General features: G+C 48.7%; 1 protein-coding gene across 11 annotated transcripts in view; it reads right to left on the bottom strand.

The window, feature by feature from the left end:
* LOC116949522 (CCR4-NOT transcription complex subunit 3) overlaps window positions 1-7,636 on the bottom strand; it is a 31,136-nt gene extending 23,500 nt beyond the window's left edge. For 3 of the 11 annotated variants that reach the window (XM_032966913.2, XM_032966921.2, XM_032966920.2), the window contains exons 1-5: window positions 6,795-6,912; window positions 6,549-6,623; window positions 5,225-5,292; window positions 4,842-4,934; window positions 1,220-1,309 (exon numbers count right to left, since the gene is read on the bottom strand). In XM_032966913.2, the coding sequence (XP_032822804.1) occupies window positions 1,220-1,309; window positions 4,842-4,934; window positions 5,225-5,292; window positions 6,549-6,573 (276 nt within the window). In that variant the 5' untranslated portion in view covers window positions 6,574-6,623; window positions 6,795-6,912. The other 8 variants (XM_032966918.2, XM_076072385.1, XM_032966922.2 and 5 more) reach the window with 6 other exon arrangements.
* Between the last annotated feature and the right edge of the window lie 7,253 nt (window positions 7,637-14,889).

Below are 14,889 nucleotides of genomic sequence, written 5' to 3'. Positions count from 1 at the left end.
CGACTTCCAACGTGTCGGTTATCGCAGCCAATATCAACGAGTCATACGTGCTCTATGGTTCAGGCCATTTTACGATCTGGTACGGTCCAGTAAAACCTTAATATGAGCGGGTTTCAATATCACGGTTTTGCGTATTTCTGACACTTATTGGGGTGCTCTTTGAATTTTGCGGGGGGTTGGGTTTTAAATATTGGCGTCCGTAGCGCGCGATCACCTGACAAGTAGTACCACCGTAAGTACTTGGAGCGAGGCATGGAAGCGGCGTGGAACGTAAGAGCACAAAATTTGCCCCCCCACGCAACGCCGCTCACCCTCTGCTTACACGCCAGTGCTTTCCTTTACAATGTTTTGGAATTAGCGTTCCTGTGTTACTGTTAACCGTCGTCCCCGAGCAAAAAAAGGAAGTGACATCATTAAAGATAAGTTTCAATAATACTGTGTTATATTGATTCATTCAAATATATTTGCACTTTTAAATGTTTATGTTCATTAATAAAGGTAACTTAACACAATAACTGTACAATATATGTAGTCATTAATATACACAGTTTATATGTTTAAAAGTTATATATTTTTATGCTCCCTAACTATTTTCCTCATAAGCTTTGAGTGTTAATAGTCGCGGATTTAATATTCTTGCCATTCTCCAAGAACATATCATCCACGGATATTAAAGGTTTTTTTTCAGCTAATTACGGTAAACTTTATTGTCAGATGTTTTTTTCAACAGACTGTTTGGGCGCATAAAAATATTGCCACATGACAATTTAATCTGTTTTGCTGTGTCGGGTGGTGGAGGGTGTTACGACAAGACATTTGGTCAGATCTTTACGTCATGACCTCACCCAAAACGTTTGCAGCGCAAACCAGGTGTGGACGATTCAAATTGCACAACCAGGAGCTCGCGTCTCTCGTACTAGACACGACCAACAACAACATCTCGCACCTCTACGGAGTTATTCATTTCTTTGTTTGAAGCAGGTGCACGCTGATATGCGGCCAGAACAAAAGAACAGTGGCCACAACAGAGCCACGGCAGCCGATGGCGCGTCACGTACATACGTACGTATGTTGAACTTCTTTCGCACCGTACGTATCCAGCTGTGCTAATTACGGGGCGGCACACGGGAGAGGCTCGAGCAGGAAGGTTGAGGCGCGTTGAACGGGTCACGCTCACCCTGCCGCAAGCGGCCGCCCCACGCGCGACCCGCCAACTCACCAGCTCTATCAGCTTGCGGTTTTCTATTAGCTGCCTTTTGTCCTTGATGTCGTTGGAAGTGAGCCATGTTTTGATCTGGTCTCGAAGCCTCTGCAAGGGGTAGAGAATCACAATTTAAGCACCCATTTACAACAGGTAGAATACAATGTACAATGCGATGTAGATTACGATGCGGATTTACCTAGCGCGTAAATTCGACCCGCCTTTTCAAGGCGCTGTACATGTTTTTTATTGAGAAAAACAGTCGAGTCATAGGCAGAGGAGAAGAGGAAGGTATTGAACCTTGACTTGAAAAGGGGCAGGAAGTCAACACGAATGGCTGTGGGGAGTTCCAGACTATGAGGACAGCAGAGGAGAACGAACGATCTCCCACCGAGGGAAGGTCGCTTGACGGCTGTGATAGAAAGCATTGGTTTCTGGATGGGAGAGTGCACAGAGCGGAATAAAGCGAGATGAGAGAGGAGATGCAGGCAGGGTGCGAGTCCATCTTGAAGACGGTGGGTGCGATCTTATACAATTTATCTGGGATTGTATTGGCAGCCACTTGGGGGTGGGATTTCAGTATTGGGGGCGATGTGATCTCATTCACGGATGTAGGTGAGATGTGTCACGGTGGCATTTTGTCATGAAGGGCGAGCTCAGCTCCAGCGAGGATCACAGACGCGCGCATCGCGAGCTGGGATTTTATTCTCGATTTGCACATTAAGCAAGGCCGACACAGTACGCCGGATGGGCGTTCCACGTGACCGGTGTGCCGCGCGTGATAATAATGTTGGTATTTCCTGGGGCAAATATCCCCAGGTAATATTTTTAAACAGGGTATTTTTTTTTGCATGTAACAATAGTTTAGGAGCTGCAACAACTGTGCCATAAACCAGGCGAGGGGACTTCAGGTCAAATGTGGGCCACAGCTGACATCAGTGGCAAGTGATATCTGAAGCGGTCCTGGACACCCACCACCCCACTTCACAGCCAGCAGCACAGACCAGTGTGGCGGAAGATGGTAAAAAAAACCCCCATGAATAACAGACATATCGTAGGGAGGCCTACGTCCAGAAGTGCATTGACAAAGGGTTGATATTGTTATCCACCCTCGCATAGATTCAATTAATTGTACAATTTAGGATTTTGATTCAATACAAGAATCCTGTCTTTAATTCATTTTAGCAATGTTTCTTGTTTCTCCGTCTCATTTGAACACATTAGTTTTGCTTCAATACCCAAAATTAAATCGTGTTATTTGTATAATCCACAAAATAATAACATATTCTCAGACAAGATTCAGGCGTGCACCGCGTGCAGAGGAGCACGTCGCAGTCGGTGAATTGTTGCATCCGTTATGTGCACACGAGGATAGGATGAGTTTCAGGTATAATTTTCACATTTTTGGATTAAAATGTATTAAAACTTGACAAGTTCCATTCTTTACGTGAAAAATGTGACAACCTAAATTACTTGAAATACGAATCAATAATTCAAACATCTTTACAAAAAGTTCCAACAAAAACACATCTTTGATAATAACATGTATATATGTTATTATCCATTCCGTCGCTTGGGCTTCTATTTAAGCACTATGAAGAAGGTGCCATTGCCCAAAACGTCACCTACTATAATCTCTAACCTTTCAGACCACGGTGTCAATGTGGCCTTAAAGTTTTTGTTTGCTGTTTACCTGTTAATAATGAGCAAAAGTCACGTAACGTGATGGCACTTTTGGCAAGAAAAGCACGTGTATGACACTATGACACCACTGAAGCCATGTCACTTCTTGTGAGGTCACATTTTCGGATCAAATTCTAAAACACATTCCCCCCCCCCTTGTTTGTTTCATATCCAGGACCGATTTCGCATATTTTCCGTTTCATCCAAAAACATCCATAGTGCATAGCATATGTATGGCTGGCTTCTCATTGTTGAATGAAGAGACTGGCAGAGAAAATTAGGCTTCGGGAGTATAATTATTATTGTGCGGGGTCTCTCTCTCTCACACACACCTGGCCCTGCGCTCATGCTTACAGCTCATATGACAGACAGCCCAAGAGCCACTCAAACAGCCTGCAGCTGCTTAATCAATGCAGAATTCACACGCTGCTCTGCACACCTACTGGGCTCTTCACGGCAACCTAAGCCAGGTTCACACTGGATCACTCACGGCAGAAAAAAGGGAGCGGAGCCAAGGCCTTTGAAGATTTTAAAGGAGCAATGATGTGACGATTAAGAAATCGTCAAACACAGGATTGTTAATCTAGTTGTGTTGCACCATGGGTAATTAAATGCTAGAAATTCTACAAAATCAATTATCGGTTTGCCACACACATCAAAATTTCTAACAATAAATGCCCAGCCGTACGTCTGCATCTGTCGGAACGCATTGCTTGGTGGCTGATGAGCCCCGTCGCTGCTGCCTTAAAATCTACAATCACTTTAAAAGCCTAGTCACACACCGCGTGACTCGAACGTTAAGTTCCTGTGTGATGATGTGACTGCGTTTTAAACAGTGTATCGCACACGATGTTCACTTAAGTCCAAAATCCTTTGTGAATCAAACCCCTTAATCAACATCCGCCACAAGACGTCCCATCCAATACGCGGTGTGATTACGCAAGCAATCGGCAGTATCCCTGCATTGCAAACTAATGACAGCCCAAAAGGCTGCCGTGCGCTAAATGAGCAACTCATATCCTAAACTATAACAAGTGGACATGTAACAATTCAGCCCCCCAATGATTTAGTATGGTATGGAACACAGTTTAGATTTCTTGTTTATTGTAATGCATCTCATTTGTGCCGTTTCGTATTTCTGGTCTCGTTAGCTCCGTTACCTAAGCTGTAACAGGAGCACATAGTGTGCTTAAAATAATAAAACAATGCTTTGGTTGTTTTGTTATTCTACTGCTAGATGCCAGCCTCTTCATGATGTCAGTCTTGGGGGGGTGTTTGACTAAAATTAACCACGCAAATCAGTGCGGGTTAGAGAAAATGGGAGGCCACTCGCCAATGTTAGCCATATCCGAGAATCCAACTCAAGTCACCATGTTCACGATGTGGTGTGCTAACCACTCCCCTATAAAATGTGCATGAAAGATAAATAATGAAAATGCATGCAAAAGAGTCAACTTTGATTAATTAATCGATTGTTACATGCCTAACACAGCGTGTCCGCGAAATGCATTACTAATTCATATCCGTTTTACTTTAACAAAACACCATCATTGCCACGAACATTTCAAATTAACACAAGTACAAGATGCTGTAATATATATGCTTTCCATATAAAAAAATATATAAAATGCCAAAATCAAGGCCAAATCTGGAAGGTAAAATGCAATGCATCCATAGCTACTGTTTATCACTAAAATGGGACGGCCTGCCTCATTTCTACGCAGCGTGGAGACACAGCTAGCAACAAGTATTACTTTGCGCGCTGTTACATTTTTGTGCTCTGGGATTGCGATAAAAAAAAAATTCCCCCAATACTTTGCATGCAGACACGGTATATTTGGCAACGTTGTTACTTCAAAGACACTCTAGCAAGCATCGCTTAAAGGCAAAAAGCGGAATATGACGCCTGTGCATTCGAGGCAAAGCTTCAGATGTGACGCATTCTTAACACTCCCACCTGAAGCTTCTTGATTTCCTTTTTAAGATCAGCCTCATACTTTTCCTTCTGGTTGATGTTGGCTGCATTATGCACCTGGAAAAGGCGATCGTGCTGGAATCAACAAAACTCCATCACAAGACGTAGTTACACACATATACATCAAACTTCACAAACATAGGAAATCGTTAAAATATATTGTATACACATCAACAATTGTAAATGGATGAAATAAATGTGTTCACGTTTTTGTTTGCATAAGGAGTGTTGGCGTAGCAGAAAGCTTCGGCAAGTGTAAATAATTGTGCTTTATAGCAATCACTGATGCTGTGATAAGCAGTTCTTTCGTTTTGCCGTGTTTGTGCAAAACCGAAATGAGTAACGCGTCAGTGCGATAGCCGTACCTTTTGCCAGATGTCCTCAAAAATCTCGACGCCTTCGCTCACTTTCTTGAGGCAGCGATCAATCTCCGCTTCACGGGGGAGCACAAAAAAACACGCGAGAGTTGGTGTGTGATCGCGACATCCACCACCGCCCAGCCGCGCCGGTCGTATGGGTCGGGCCAAGACACCACCAGGCCACTGGGGCCGAAGACGACGACTTGGCCTGGCCACCTGGCCATCTGAGCACATGTCACCCTGCCACCCGGCTGCCTGGCAAATTATAATAAAAAAAAATTTGAATGTATCTACTGCATAAACATAACCACATGTCAAGACACTGTAAAAAAGGGGGGGGGACATGAATAACGTGCCCAGTGGTGAAAATAATGGGTGTATTTTTTGTGATCCTGTTTCCGTGTGCGTTCGTGTCACAAAACTTACACACAAAAGCCCATGCAGCCACAAGCCACCTGGCCATTCGGTCATCCAGTCACCCTCACACCACTACTATTAACATTCAGCCACTCGGCCACCTGATCACCCAACCACCAGCCCACCTGGCTACCTGTTCAACCAGTAAACCTGGTCGTCACACCACCACTGGGTCATCCTACAACCAGACTGTCCGGTCACCCGTCAACCAAATCACTCGACCTAGCCTGGCGCTGTCACACGGGCCGCCACGCCAACCGATCACCCCGCTAGCACGCCGTCAGTCTATCATGCAACCCGACCGCATGGTCATCCCATCACCGTGCCCAGGTAGACAAAATCTCGTCCCCTCGATCTGCCAGCCAACCCGGCACAAGGCACTCTACCCGGAGGAGACCGGGTCCGCGCGTTCCTCCGTACCGACAACCGAGCGCCCCAGCGCATCCCAGGCTTCCCGCGAAGCCGCGCGCAGAGACAATCGCGGCTCCAGGAGCGCGCTCAGTGACACTGACAGCGGCGCCACACGCAGCGCGAACATCCCGGGCCGGGCCCGGCGCGCTCGGCCATCATCAACCAACACAGCGCCCGCCACAAACAATACACAGGCGCGCATACCCCCTCTACCCCACCTCCTCACCGCGCGCGCACGTCGCTCGCCACAACTCAATAAACCAAATGAACGTCCACGACTAACAACGTTGACAACATCGACAGCATCCCCTGTCGCGAACAGACGCGAATCTGTTCGCGATATTGTAACGCGGACAGCCCGACAGGGCCCCGTAAGGCCTCGGTCTCGACTAGAATGCATCCCAGAGAATCCCCGGGGGGCGAGCAGCTAGTCTAGCCCGAGGCCTCGCGGGGGGGGGGGGCCTTGACGTTGGATTTTTGCTTCCCGCACGAGAAAACTCACCTTGTAGCTTTCGCTTATCTGCCATATCCTACCGTCAGCGGCGTTCATGTATTACCATACTCTTCTTGCGGCGCGCTGTTCCAGACACAACGATAAACAACAACAATAACAACGGCGTTAGGGACGAGGTCAGGCCCAGGCTTTTAGGCCCAACGCCGCCGCCGCCTCCACCGCCTCCGCCGCCGAACATCAACGGCGCGCGCACAATTAGCGTCGATAAAATGGCAATGAGCAGTGAACATTTACTCGGTAGACTCGGCGATTCCAGGCAAGGCGCGGCAAGAGGGAAGCTGATGAGAAGGGGGGGAGGGGGTGTCAGGCGAGGAGGGAGGGAGAAGTGGCGTTCCCCACCGAGGAGGAGGAGGAGACGCGGGCTCTGAAAATGGCACCACCACCACCACCGCCCCCCTCCCGCTCCCCTACTGACATCACCACTCGACAGCGGCGCCGCGATCTCCTCTCGCCTCGCAGCGACGCGGGCGCGACGAACGCGAACCCACAGCACCGACAACAACGCAACAACGTAAACGCGGCGGTGACACGGTGCCGACCAGGCGGACGAAGCGACCGTGGGTGCCCGTACCTGAGCAGTACTCCCGCCGCTGCTGCTGCTGCCCCTGCCGCCGCCGCTGCTCATGAGCTGATGGGGGATGAGTCTGTGGGACAGCTTCACAAGCGCCGCTCTATGTAGGCTCCTGGTGAAGCGGGAACGTGGCCAAAAAGGCTAACCACCACCACCAACCTCTCCACAACACGGAGGTCAACTAGATGTCGCTAGATGGACCTTCTCGAGACGTTAAGGGGTTAAGTTGCCGGTTATTAAACAGAGGCACGCGCGCGCGCGCGATCTCAACTGATACGGTGATGGAGGAGGAGATCGTCTCGGTGGTGGTGGTGGCGGTGGTGGATACGAAGCTTGAGAGGAGTCAAAAGTGATGGGATTGGAGTGTGGCCTCTACGATACGCGCCTGCAGTTGCGTCACTCCGGCAAAAACTTACGCGAATACGACGCGAAGCGTGTTAACAACAAAGAAAGCCGAAGACAGGAACCTTGACTGCTTCGCTTACCTGCAATCAGTGGCTGTCCCTAGGGGGAGGGGGGGAACGAGGAGGAGGGGGAGGGGGGGAACCCCCCCACCCACTTGTCATACCGAAAACGTTTATTATAATTATATTTGGACAAAGAAAATGCATTGTATGTGTTTTTTTTAGTTAAATTTATTATTCATGTGAGACCCTTTTTTATTTTAATTTTAGCACCACCCTCCAGCCCTCCCCCAGGATGATTAAAATCAGGTAACATGGATACGAGTCACACCTGCTCCAGAAATTCGCAGATGTCTACGGTAAAAAATATATATATCTAGATTCCTTCTTGTTCTTGCTAAGACATTGTTGTTCACGTGTCCTTAAATCGAGAAGGCAAAATCGCTTGACCTGTTCTATCGTTTGTTGTCGTAACCTTCTTAACCTGCCCCTGCTGGGCATCTGTAAAAAAAGAGCTTCGTAGCTCATCGGATTTATTCATATAAATAAAGAATCTGAAACACACGTGCGCAGTCTGTGTGTGCGTGTGTTTGTTTGTGCGCGTCATGCCGTGGGGAGCGGTGGCGCAGTGGTTAGCGCGCTACGCCGCGCTACGAACCCGGCGACCCGAGTTCGATTCCCGCTCACGGCCACCTATACACCAGAGACGATTATCTGAACCGGTCCTGGGGCCTCCTCCCCTAGGTCGACTCAGCCTAAAACGAGTGCCTGGTGCGGTGTGTAAACATCGCCACTGGGGAGACAGAGGCTGTGTTGGCCACCCACCCCATCGTGTTGCCGTGTCGGCCTTCATAGGTGCTCGCTAACAGCAACTTGCCCCAACAGTCTGTTACAGGCTACACGTAGAGGGGGGGGGGGAGGGGGGGATCTCAATCTTTGTCATACAATAGACGCGGAATTGAATGGTCGACCGCAAATGTGCTTGCATTGTGCGAGACGTTATGGTAATCCCCGCAATGTGTCCTCGTTTAGCGGCGTATTTTTTGTTCCCTCGTTTAAAAAGAGGTTTCCTAATACATTGACATGCACGACCAATTCAAAACGGGGTTGTGTTTTTTTATTTTAATCGGTGATTTTCTTGAGAATGAACTGAGCCACGCTCCAGGACTGCGTCTGGAGGAAACACAACACGCATCGGTGTGTGGGATTGGCGCGATACACAAAGGGTCCTCCAAATGCAATGGGTTAAGGACCCGCTTTCTGTACTGCACGGTCCACACATCTTCGTGTGATCCACCAACCCTGGACTCCAAAGCGCTGGATCACAAAACACTTAATTAAGCAAAACTACCAAATCCTGTAAAATCGAATTACAGCGCGCTGCGGTATGAATACTGTTAGCTGAAGTGTTCACCACCCTTGCCACTGACCCTTGCCACTGACCAGCGTGGTGAAATATGGCCAAACAACTATCGTGAACGACAAGGCGTGGGAAGGGCTTCATCCAGCAGTGGATTCACAAAGGATTGTAATGTGTTTCAATTATGAATTTCTTTTTTATTCATGCGAAAGCCGCCAACTTTGATGATCGAGAATAGCGAGGGGAAAGCGGTCAAGGGATGGAACGTGCCCGAGAGAGGACATCAACCAAGGGGAGATGGAGCGATGAACTCAGCTCCTCGTGTGCTGCCAGACGCTGGGGAGGGTTATATTACATCCCAGGATCGTGAGAGATGGCGACGGCTGGGGCCTTCATCCGGTAGTGGATAGATCATGGCTGATTAATAAAGAACGCCACCACGACTGTAAATGAATATCACCATCCTGTGCTATGAGTGGGATGGTCCCCCCCCCCGCCATGGTAACGTGGAATGCCCACCAACAGATCCGACGAGTCTGAGCCGAGTGCAGCCTCATCCCCCCCGTCTGAACTGGGAGGCTCTTTGAGTTTTAATCAAGATAATGGGATCGGTCGTAGCGGTCAGTTATAGACGTCAGCCCATGGGGAGGGCCCGGTGGGGGGGGGGGTCATCCTCAGGGGTCAGCCTCAGTGCCGGATTCAGCTAGTGCGGGGTCTGTAGCATATGTTATAGAGGGGCCCTACATTTTTTTAAAAAAACACGTAAATATTACAACACATAAATGTTTTACTTGCATAGTAAAGTAATTTTAATTTTCATTCGCTATACAACCGGATAAATACGACCAAATCGCGAACCTTAAACACCCAGTCGTTAAATTTTGATTTAAAGCTTTCGTGACTGCAGTAATTCATATGCTTAGCTCTTTCGGTAAAGTCACGTTGAAGGGAAACAATAAAATATATAAAACAATAACAAAAATATTTGTATTGTTTTATATATAAAATATATATAATAAAAACATTATTTTTATTATATATATTTTATTATTTTATTGTTTCCCTTCAACGTGACTTTACTGAAAGAGCTAAGAATATACACCCAGTCGTTCATAAAAGTTGAAGGCAGTATAGTACTATAGTAATCTAGCAAGTGCAGAATACTCTTTGGTTCTTTCGGTAAAGTCACGTAGGCAGAAAAATAATAGATCACGATGTTTCGATCGCAACACAGGTTATTTTCTTGCTGTGGTGTTCCCACCTGATGACGATTGCTTGTTGTTGCGATCGAAACGTCGTGATACATTATTTTTCTACCCACGTGACTTTACCGAAAGAAACCAAAGAGTATGGATTCCTGCAGCCACGAAAGCTTCAAATCAAGATTCAAGTGCAGAATCACTGAACCGGAATTGATAGCTTGAAAGCATTGAGCACGGGGCCCTTGAAAGTGCGGGGCCCATAGCATATACTACTTTTGCTACTAGGATAATCCGGCACTGGTCAGCCTACACATACTTGCACCGTATATAGTAATATAAATACTGCACGTACCAGGACTCCTTACTCTTTGGTTATTTCGGTAAAGTCACGTAGGTAGAAAGATAATGGATCACGACGTTTCGATCGCAACCAAAGCAAATCGTCATCAGGTGGGCCAACCACAGCAGTTTTACTACTGCAGCAGGTTTTTTTTCTTGCTGTGGTTGTCCCACCTGATGACGATTGCTTGTGTTGCCATCGAAAGGTCGTGATCTATTATTGTTCTACCTACGTGATGACCAAAGATTATGGATTCCCCCAGGCAGTTTCAGTTTCAGTTTATTTATTTTGGTATAGCCCTGTGAGCCATTCGGCTCTTGAATCACAAAAGCTTCGAATCAATAATTTTTCCAGGACTCTCAAAGCATCGATCCGTGGTGTTCGTTGATCATCGTGACGACAACCCACGTTGCGCAATCGTCTTGCGTCACGAGAATATTGTTGGACCGCCTCCTCCGCCTCCCCTCGCACTTTAACCTCTGAAGCGCGCATCTCGCGAACCGAGCGATTCGGTATCGCCGCGATTCGGCATCTCAATTCGATTCGAGCATCGATTTCTACGTCTCATCTCGTTCGATCAACGAGCCTTCTTCGATCATATAGTCACGCTTGATCAAAGTGCGACTCGCACTCGTCGGATCTGGAAAGCCAAGCAGGTTTTGAGCCTGGATAGCGCTTGTGCGCGACGCACTTGGTGCCTGTTTGCTGTGAAGAAGGGCCGTTGCCCGAAACGTCACTTATTATACACTAGCCTTTTGCCCGTCCAAAAGACGGGTGTATTGCAGCAAATCTGAAACTTGCGAGCGAAAAGCAAACCCTGACGTGATATTTATTGCATTAATGCATGTGCATTTTGTAAGGATGCGGTGACACAGACTTATTTCATTTTAAGGCTATAATCCCTTGGGGGCCGTCCATAAATGACGTCACGCACCTGGGGGGGGGGTCAGACATTTGTGACGATGTGTGACGAGGGGGGGGGGGGTTGAGAAATGTGACGTCATATGAAAATAAATAAAGACAACACGTTCTACTTATATTCTTGGTTCTTTCGGTAAAGTCACTTAGAAGGGAAACAATAATATGAATCCCTGCAGTCACGAAAGCTTTAAATCAAAACGTTCAGCTTAATTAAATGGATTTTTTAAAACATGTTTTCTCCTACAACATCAGAGTGCAGCGGCACATTACATTCGCACTACAATGGCAATAGTTTAAAGCGATTATAAGTATGTTTTTTGGGGGGGGGAGCTTTGTGACGTCATATTAGAGGGGGGGTCTGACTTTTTGTGACGCCGTGTGACGAAGGGGGGGGGGAGTAAAAAATCGTCCAAAATCGCGTGACGTCATTTATGGACGGCCCCTTGTTCATCATGACGTCCTTTTTACTTTGATGTCTCAACAACGTTACGGAGATCGCGTGACGTGAGGATTCTGCCTTTGTAGTGAGGGTCGTGAGTTGACGCCGAGGAGGGGGGAGGGGAGGCGCCTCGGCCCCCATTTGGAGTGACGTCACCCGCTAATTTTTATTAATGGGGGGGGGTCCATGTGGAGTGACGTCACCTGCTCATGTTTATTAATGAGGGGAGGTGCTCCATGTGGAGTGACGTCACCTGCTCATGATTATTAATGAGGGGGGCTGTTCGATGTGGAGTGACGTCACGAGCGTTACACACAGACATTCTTGGCTCATTATAGTAGGTAATAATAATGGGGGGGGTGTCCATTTGGAAGACATCTGCTCATGATTATTAATGAGGGGGGCCGTCCGATGTGGAGTGACGTCACTTGCGCATGATTATTAGTGAGGGGGGAATACTCCATATTGTGTGACGTCACCGGCTCATGCTTATGAATGAGGAGGGGTGGGGGGGGTGTCCATTTATGAATATTAATGAGGGGGGCTGGTCGATGTGGAGTGACGTCACGAGCGGTAAGGACAGACATTCCTGGGTGATTTTTGTAGGTATGTCATTCTTTTTAAATGGGCGCGGTGCTTTTGACGAATGTGTTGAGTTTGTGTTTTGTTATCTATGCATAAAGCAGGATGCTATAGGCTGCTGCGGGCCTACATTGCCAACAGATGACAGTACAGACAAACCCAATGTTGTGCTGTACTATGCTCCAAGATCTATGCGCCCCACCTTTACCAACCCGGACTGACCAGCGAGGTTATTTTGTTATCGTCTCCGTCAGGACGCGAGTGATGATTATTGTGTTGTGTATTACACGCATCTAGCTTTGCGTCAAAACTAGGACCCATGCGTAACAGAGAGAGGTACTCGCCTGTCAACATTTGGCCGTTCACCAGCGTTGGACCAATCAGAGCCTAGCTCTGCTAATGATGATACACTGCATGGCAAAACCGGGCCCAGAATGTACAGTATTCGTGATGAATCAATGCTGCTGAAGCTATACGCTCCCGGAAGGCCGTGCGGCTGATGGGATGTGTAAAAAAATAATACTCATAATTATTTGACCATACTTGACCACGCTGTTTCGTGCGAGTTGCTGGATGTGAAAGGAATCCCAGGTCCTGGGTCAGATATCGCTCACCGCCGATGACCGCCGTGGCTGCGAATGGAACCGAGATGGCCCATTTTCATTGTGCAGTGTGCTAACCACTGCGCCACCGCTCCGTCCGGACGGCTTGAAGGGAAGAGGAACGCCGATGCAACGCATTCACCTCTTTTACCCCAACCACGCTTCCACTCACTCCTCCTCACCCCCACCAAAGACAGAGAACCCCCGTGTAGCCTTAACAGGACTGTTGGGGCAAGTGCTGTTAGCGAGCACCTATGAAAGGCCGGCACGGCGCACTAGGGGGTGGGTGGCCAGCACCACGCCCGGCCGTCTTTGTCTCCCCAGTGGCGATATTTACACACCGCAGAAGGTACTCAATTGAGGCTGAGTCGACCCAGAGGAGGCCCAGGACCCGTTCACAGAATTGTTACTGGTGTTGGCCGTGAGTGGGAAATCGAACTCGGGTTCCCGGGTTCGTAGCGCACCGCGCTAACGCGCCCCCCACTCTTCACCCCACCTACCACCACACAGACCCCTACTACTCATCCCACTATTCACCCCTCCCATCCCGAACCCCCACAACACTCACCGTCAACACTCACCCCACATGCTCCACCACTCAGCACTACCACTCAACCAGTCGCACCAAATACTCACCCCCACCACTGAGCCCCACCACTCACCACCCTGCCCTTCCTCACCACTGCCTAGGGCTGCCACCTTCCGCACCACGGACCAACCCCGGACACCTTTCGTAGTCGGCCCAGGGCTATCAAGACTGTGCAGAAAACTGAAATAAAGTCCAACGCATCGCCGCCACATATCGGTGCATTTAAATTCCTACTACCCGAACACAAATTCCAACCACCGGACTTTCCGAATCAAATCTGGACAGGTGGCAACTGCATCACCCAACCTCCCTGCGCCCCTCCCCGCTCACCCCTACACCCCCCCCCCCAACACCAAGCCCCACCACAGACAGCAGCTGGCCGGGCTGTGTGTGTGTGGTTGTGAATATCGGGATGGATTCCTGGGAGGTTTTGGAATCCACAAAATCCTGCACTTGGCCGGAATGCGCTCCTCTCTCACCGAACATGCCCATTCATGGCCGCCACGGCACGAAGATGCATAATGCCTGGCGCGTGCCAGACTGTGCGCTCATTTGAATGGGCGTGGGAACAGCCCCCCTCCCCAATTTACTTTGAAATTATATCCTTTCTGGGCCCCCATGCCACGCTGTGCCTTATTGCCCCCCCCCTACCCCGAACTTAACCACCGTTCCCGCGCTCCACCAGCAACTTCAAAACAGAGATGAGTGGAATCTAAATCGATGGCCATTTAGATTTCTAATTTCACTCCATTGCATCCGAATAACACGAGACGCGGTGAATTAACGTTGGGCACATACGTTACGTCGCTCAACTAATTTGCATGCATTGTGCCCCCTTCTCTGCTTTTGGCCCGAGCTCTTCTGTCGCTGCCCTGGCTGCCATTCTGTCAATAGCCCAAACCTGGACTTAAATCTGCGTGTGTTCCCTTCCCCACCTGGTGCTGCTGCTGTGCACAAGGCGGTGTGCAAGTGCCGTTAGCGAGCAGCAGCACCGATGACGGTCGAACACGACACACGGGGGCGTGGGTGGCCAACACCACGCCCGGTCATCTTTCTCCACCCATCGGGTACTCATTTAAGGCTGAGTCGACCTAGTGGAGGCCCAGAATCGGTTCAGATATTCGCCACCGTTACTGGTCGTGAAGGGGGAAATGGACCTCGGGTCACCGGCTTCGTAGCACAGCGCGCTAACCACTATACGATACGCACTCACAGGTAACACTCCACCTGTATAGACTCACAATCGTGTGTAACAACACACCTGTATGGGAGACAGCCACACCTGTAGTGCAGGTAAGCACTCCTTGTTTGTGGGTTTG

This window comes from Petromyzon marinus, chromosome 37 (assembly GCF_048934315.1).
Source record: "Petromyzon marinus isolate PM22_M1 ecotype Great Lakes invasive population chromosome 37, UKy_Petmar_22M1.pri1.0, whole genome shotgun sequence".
NCBI classification, from domain to species: domain Eukaryota; kingdom Metazoa; phylum Chordata; class Hyperoartia; order Petromyzontiformes; family Petromyzontidae; genus Petromyzon; species Petromyzon marinus.
This window is presented reverse-complemented; position numbering and strand designations above follow the sequence as displayed.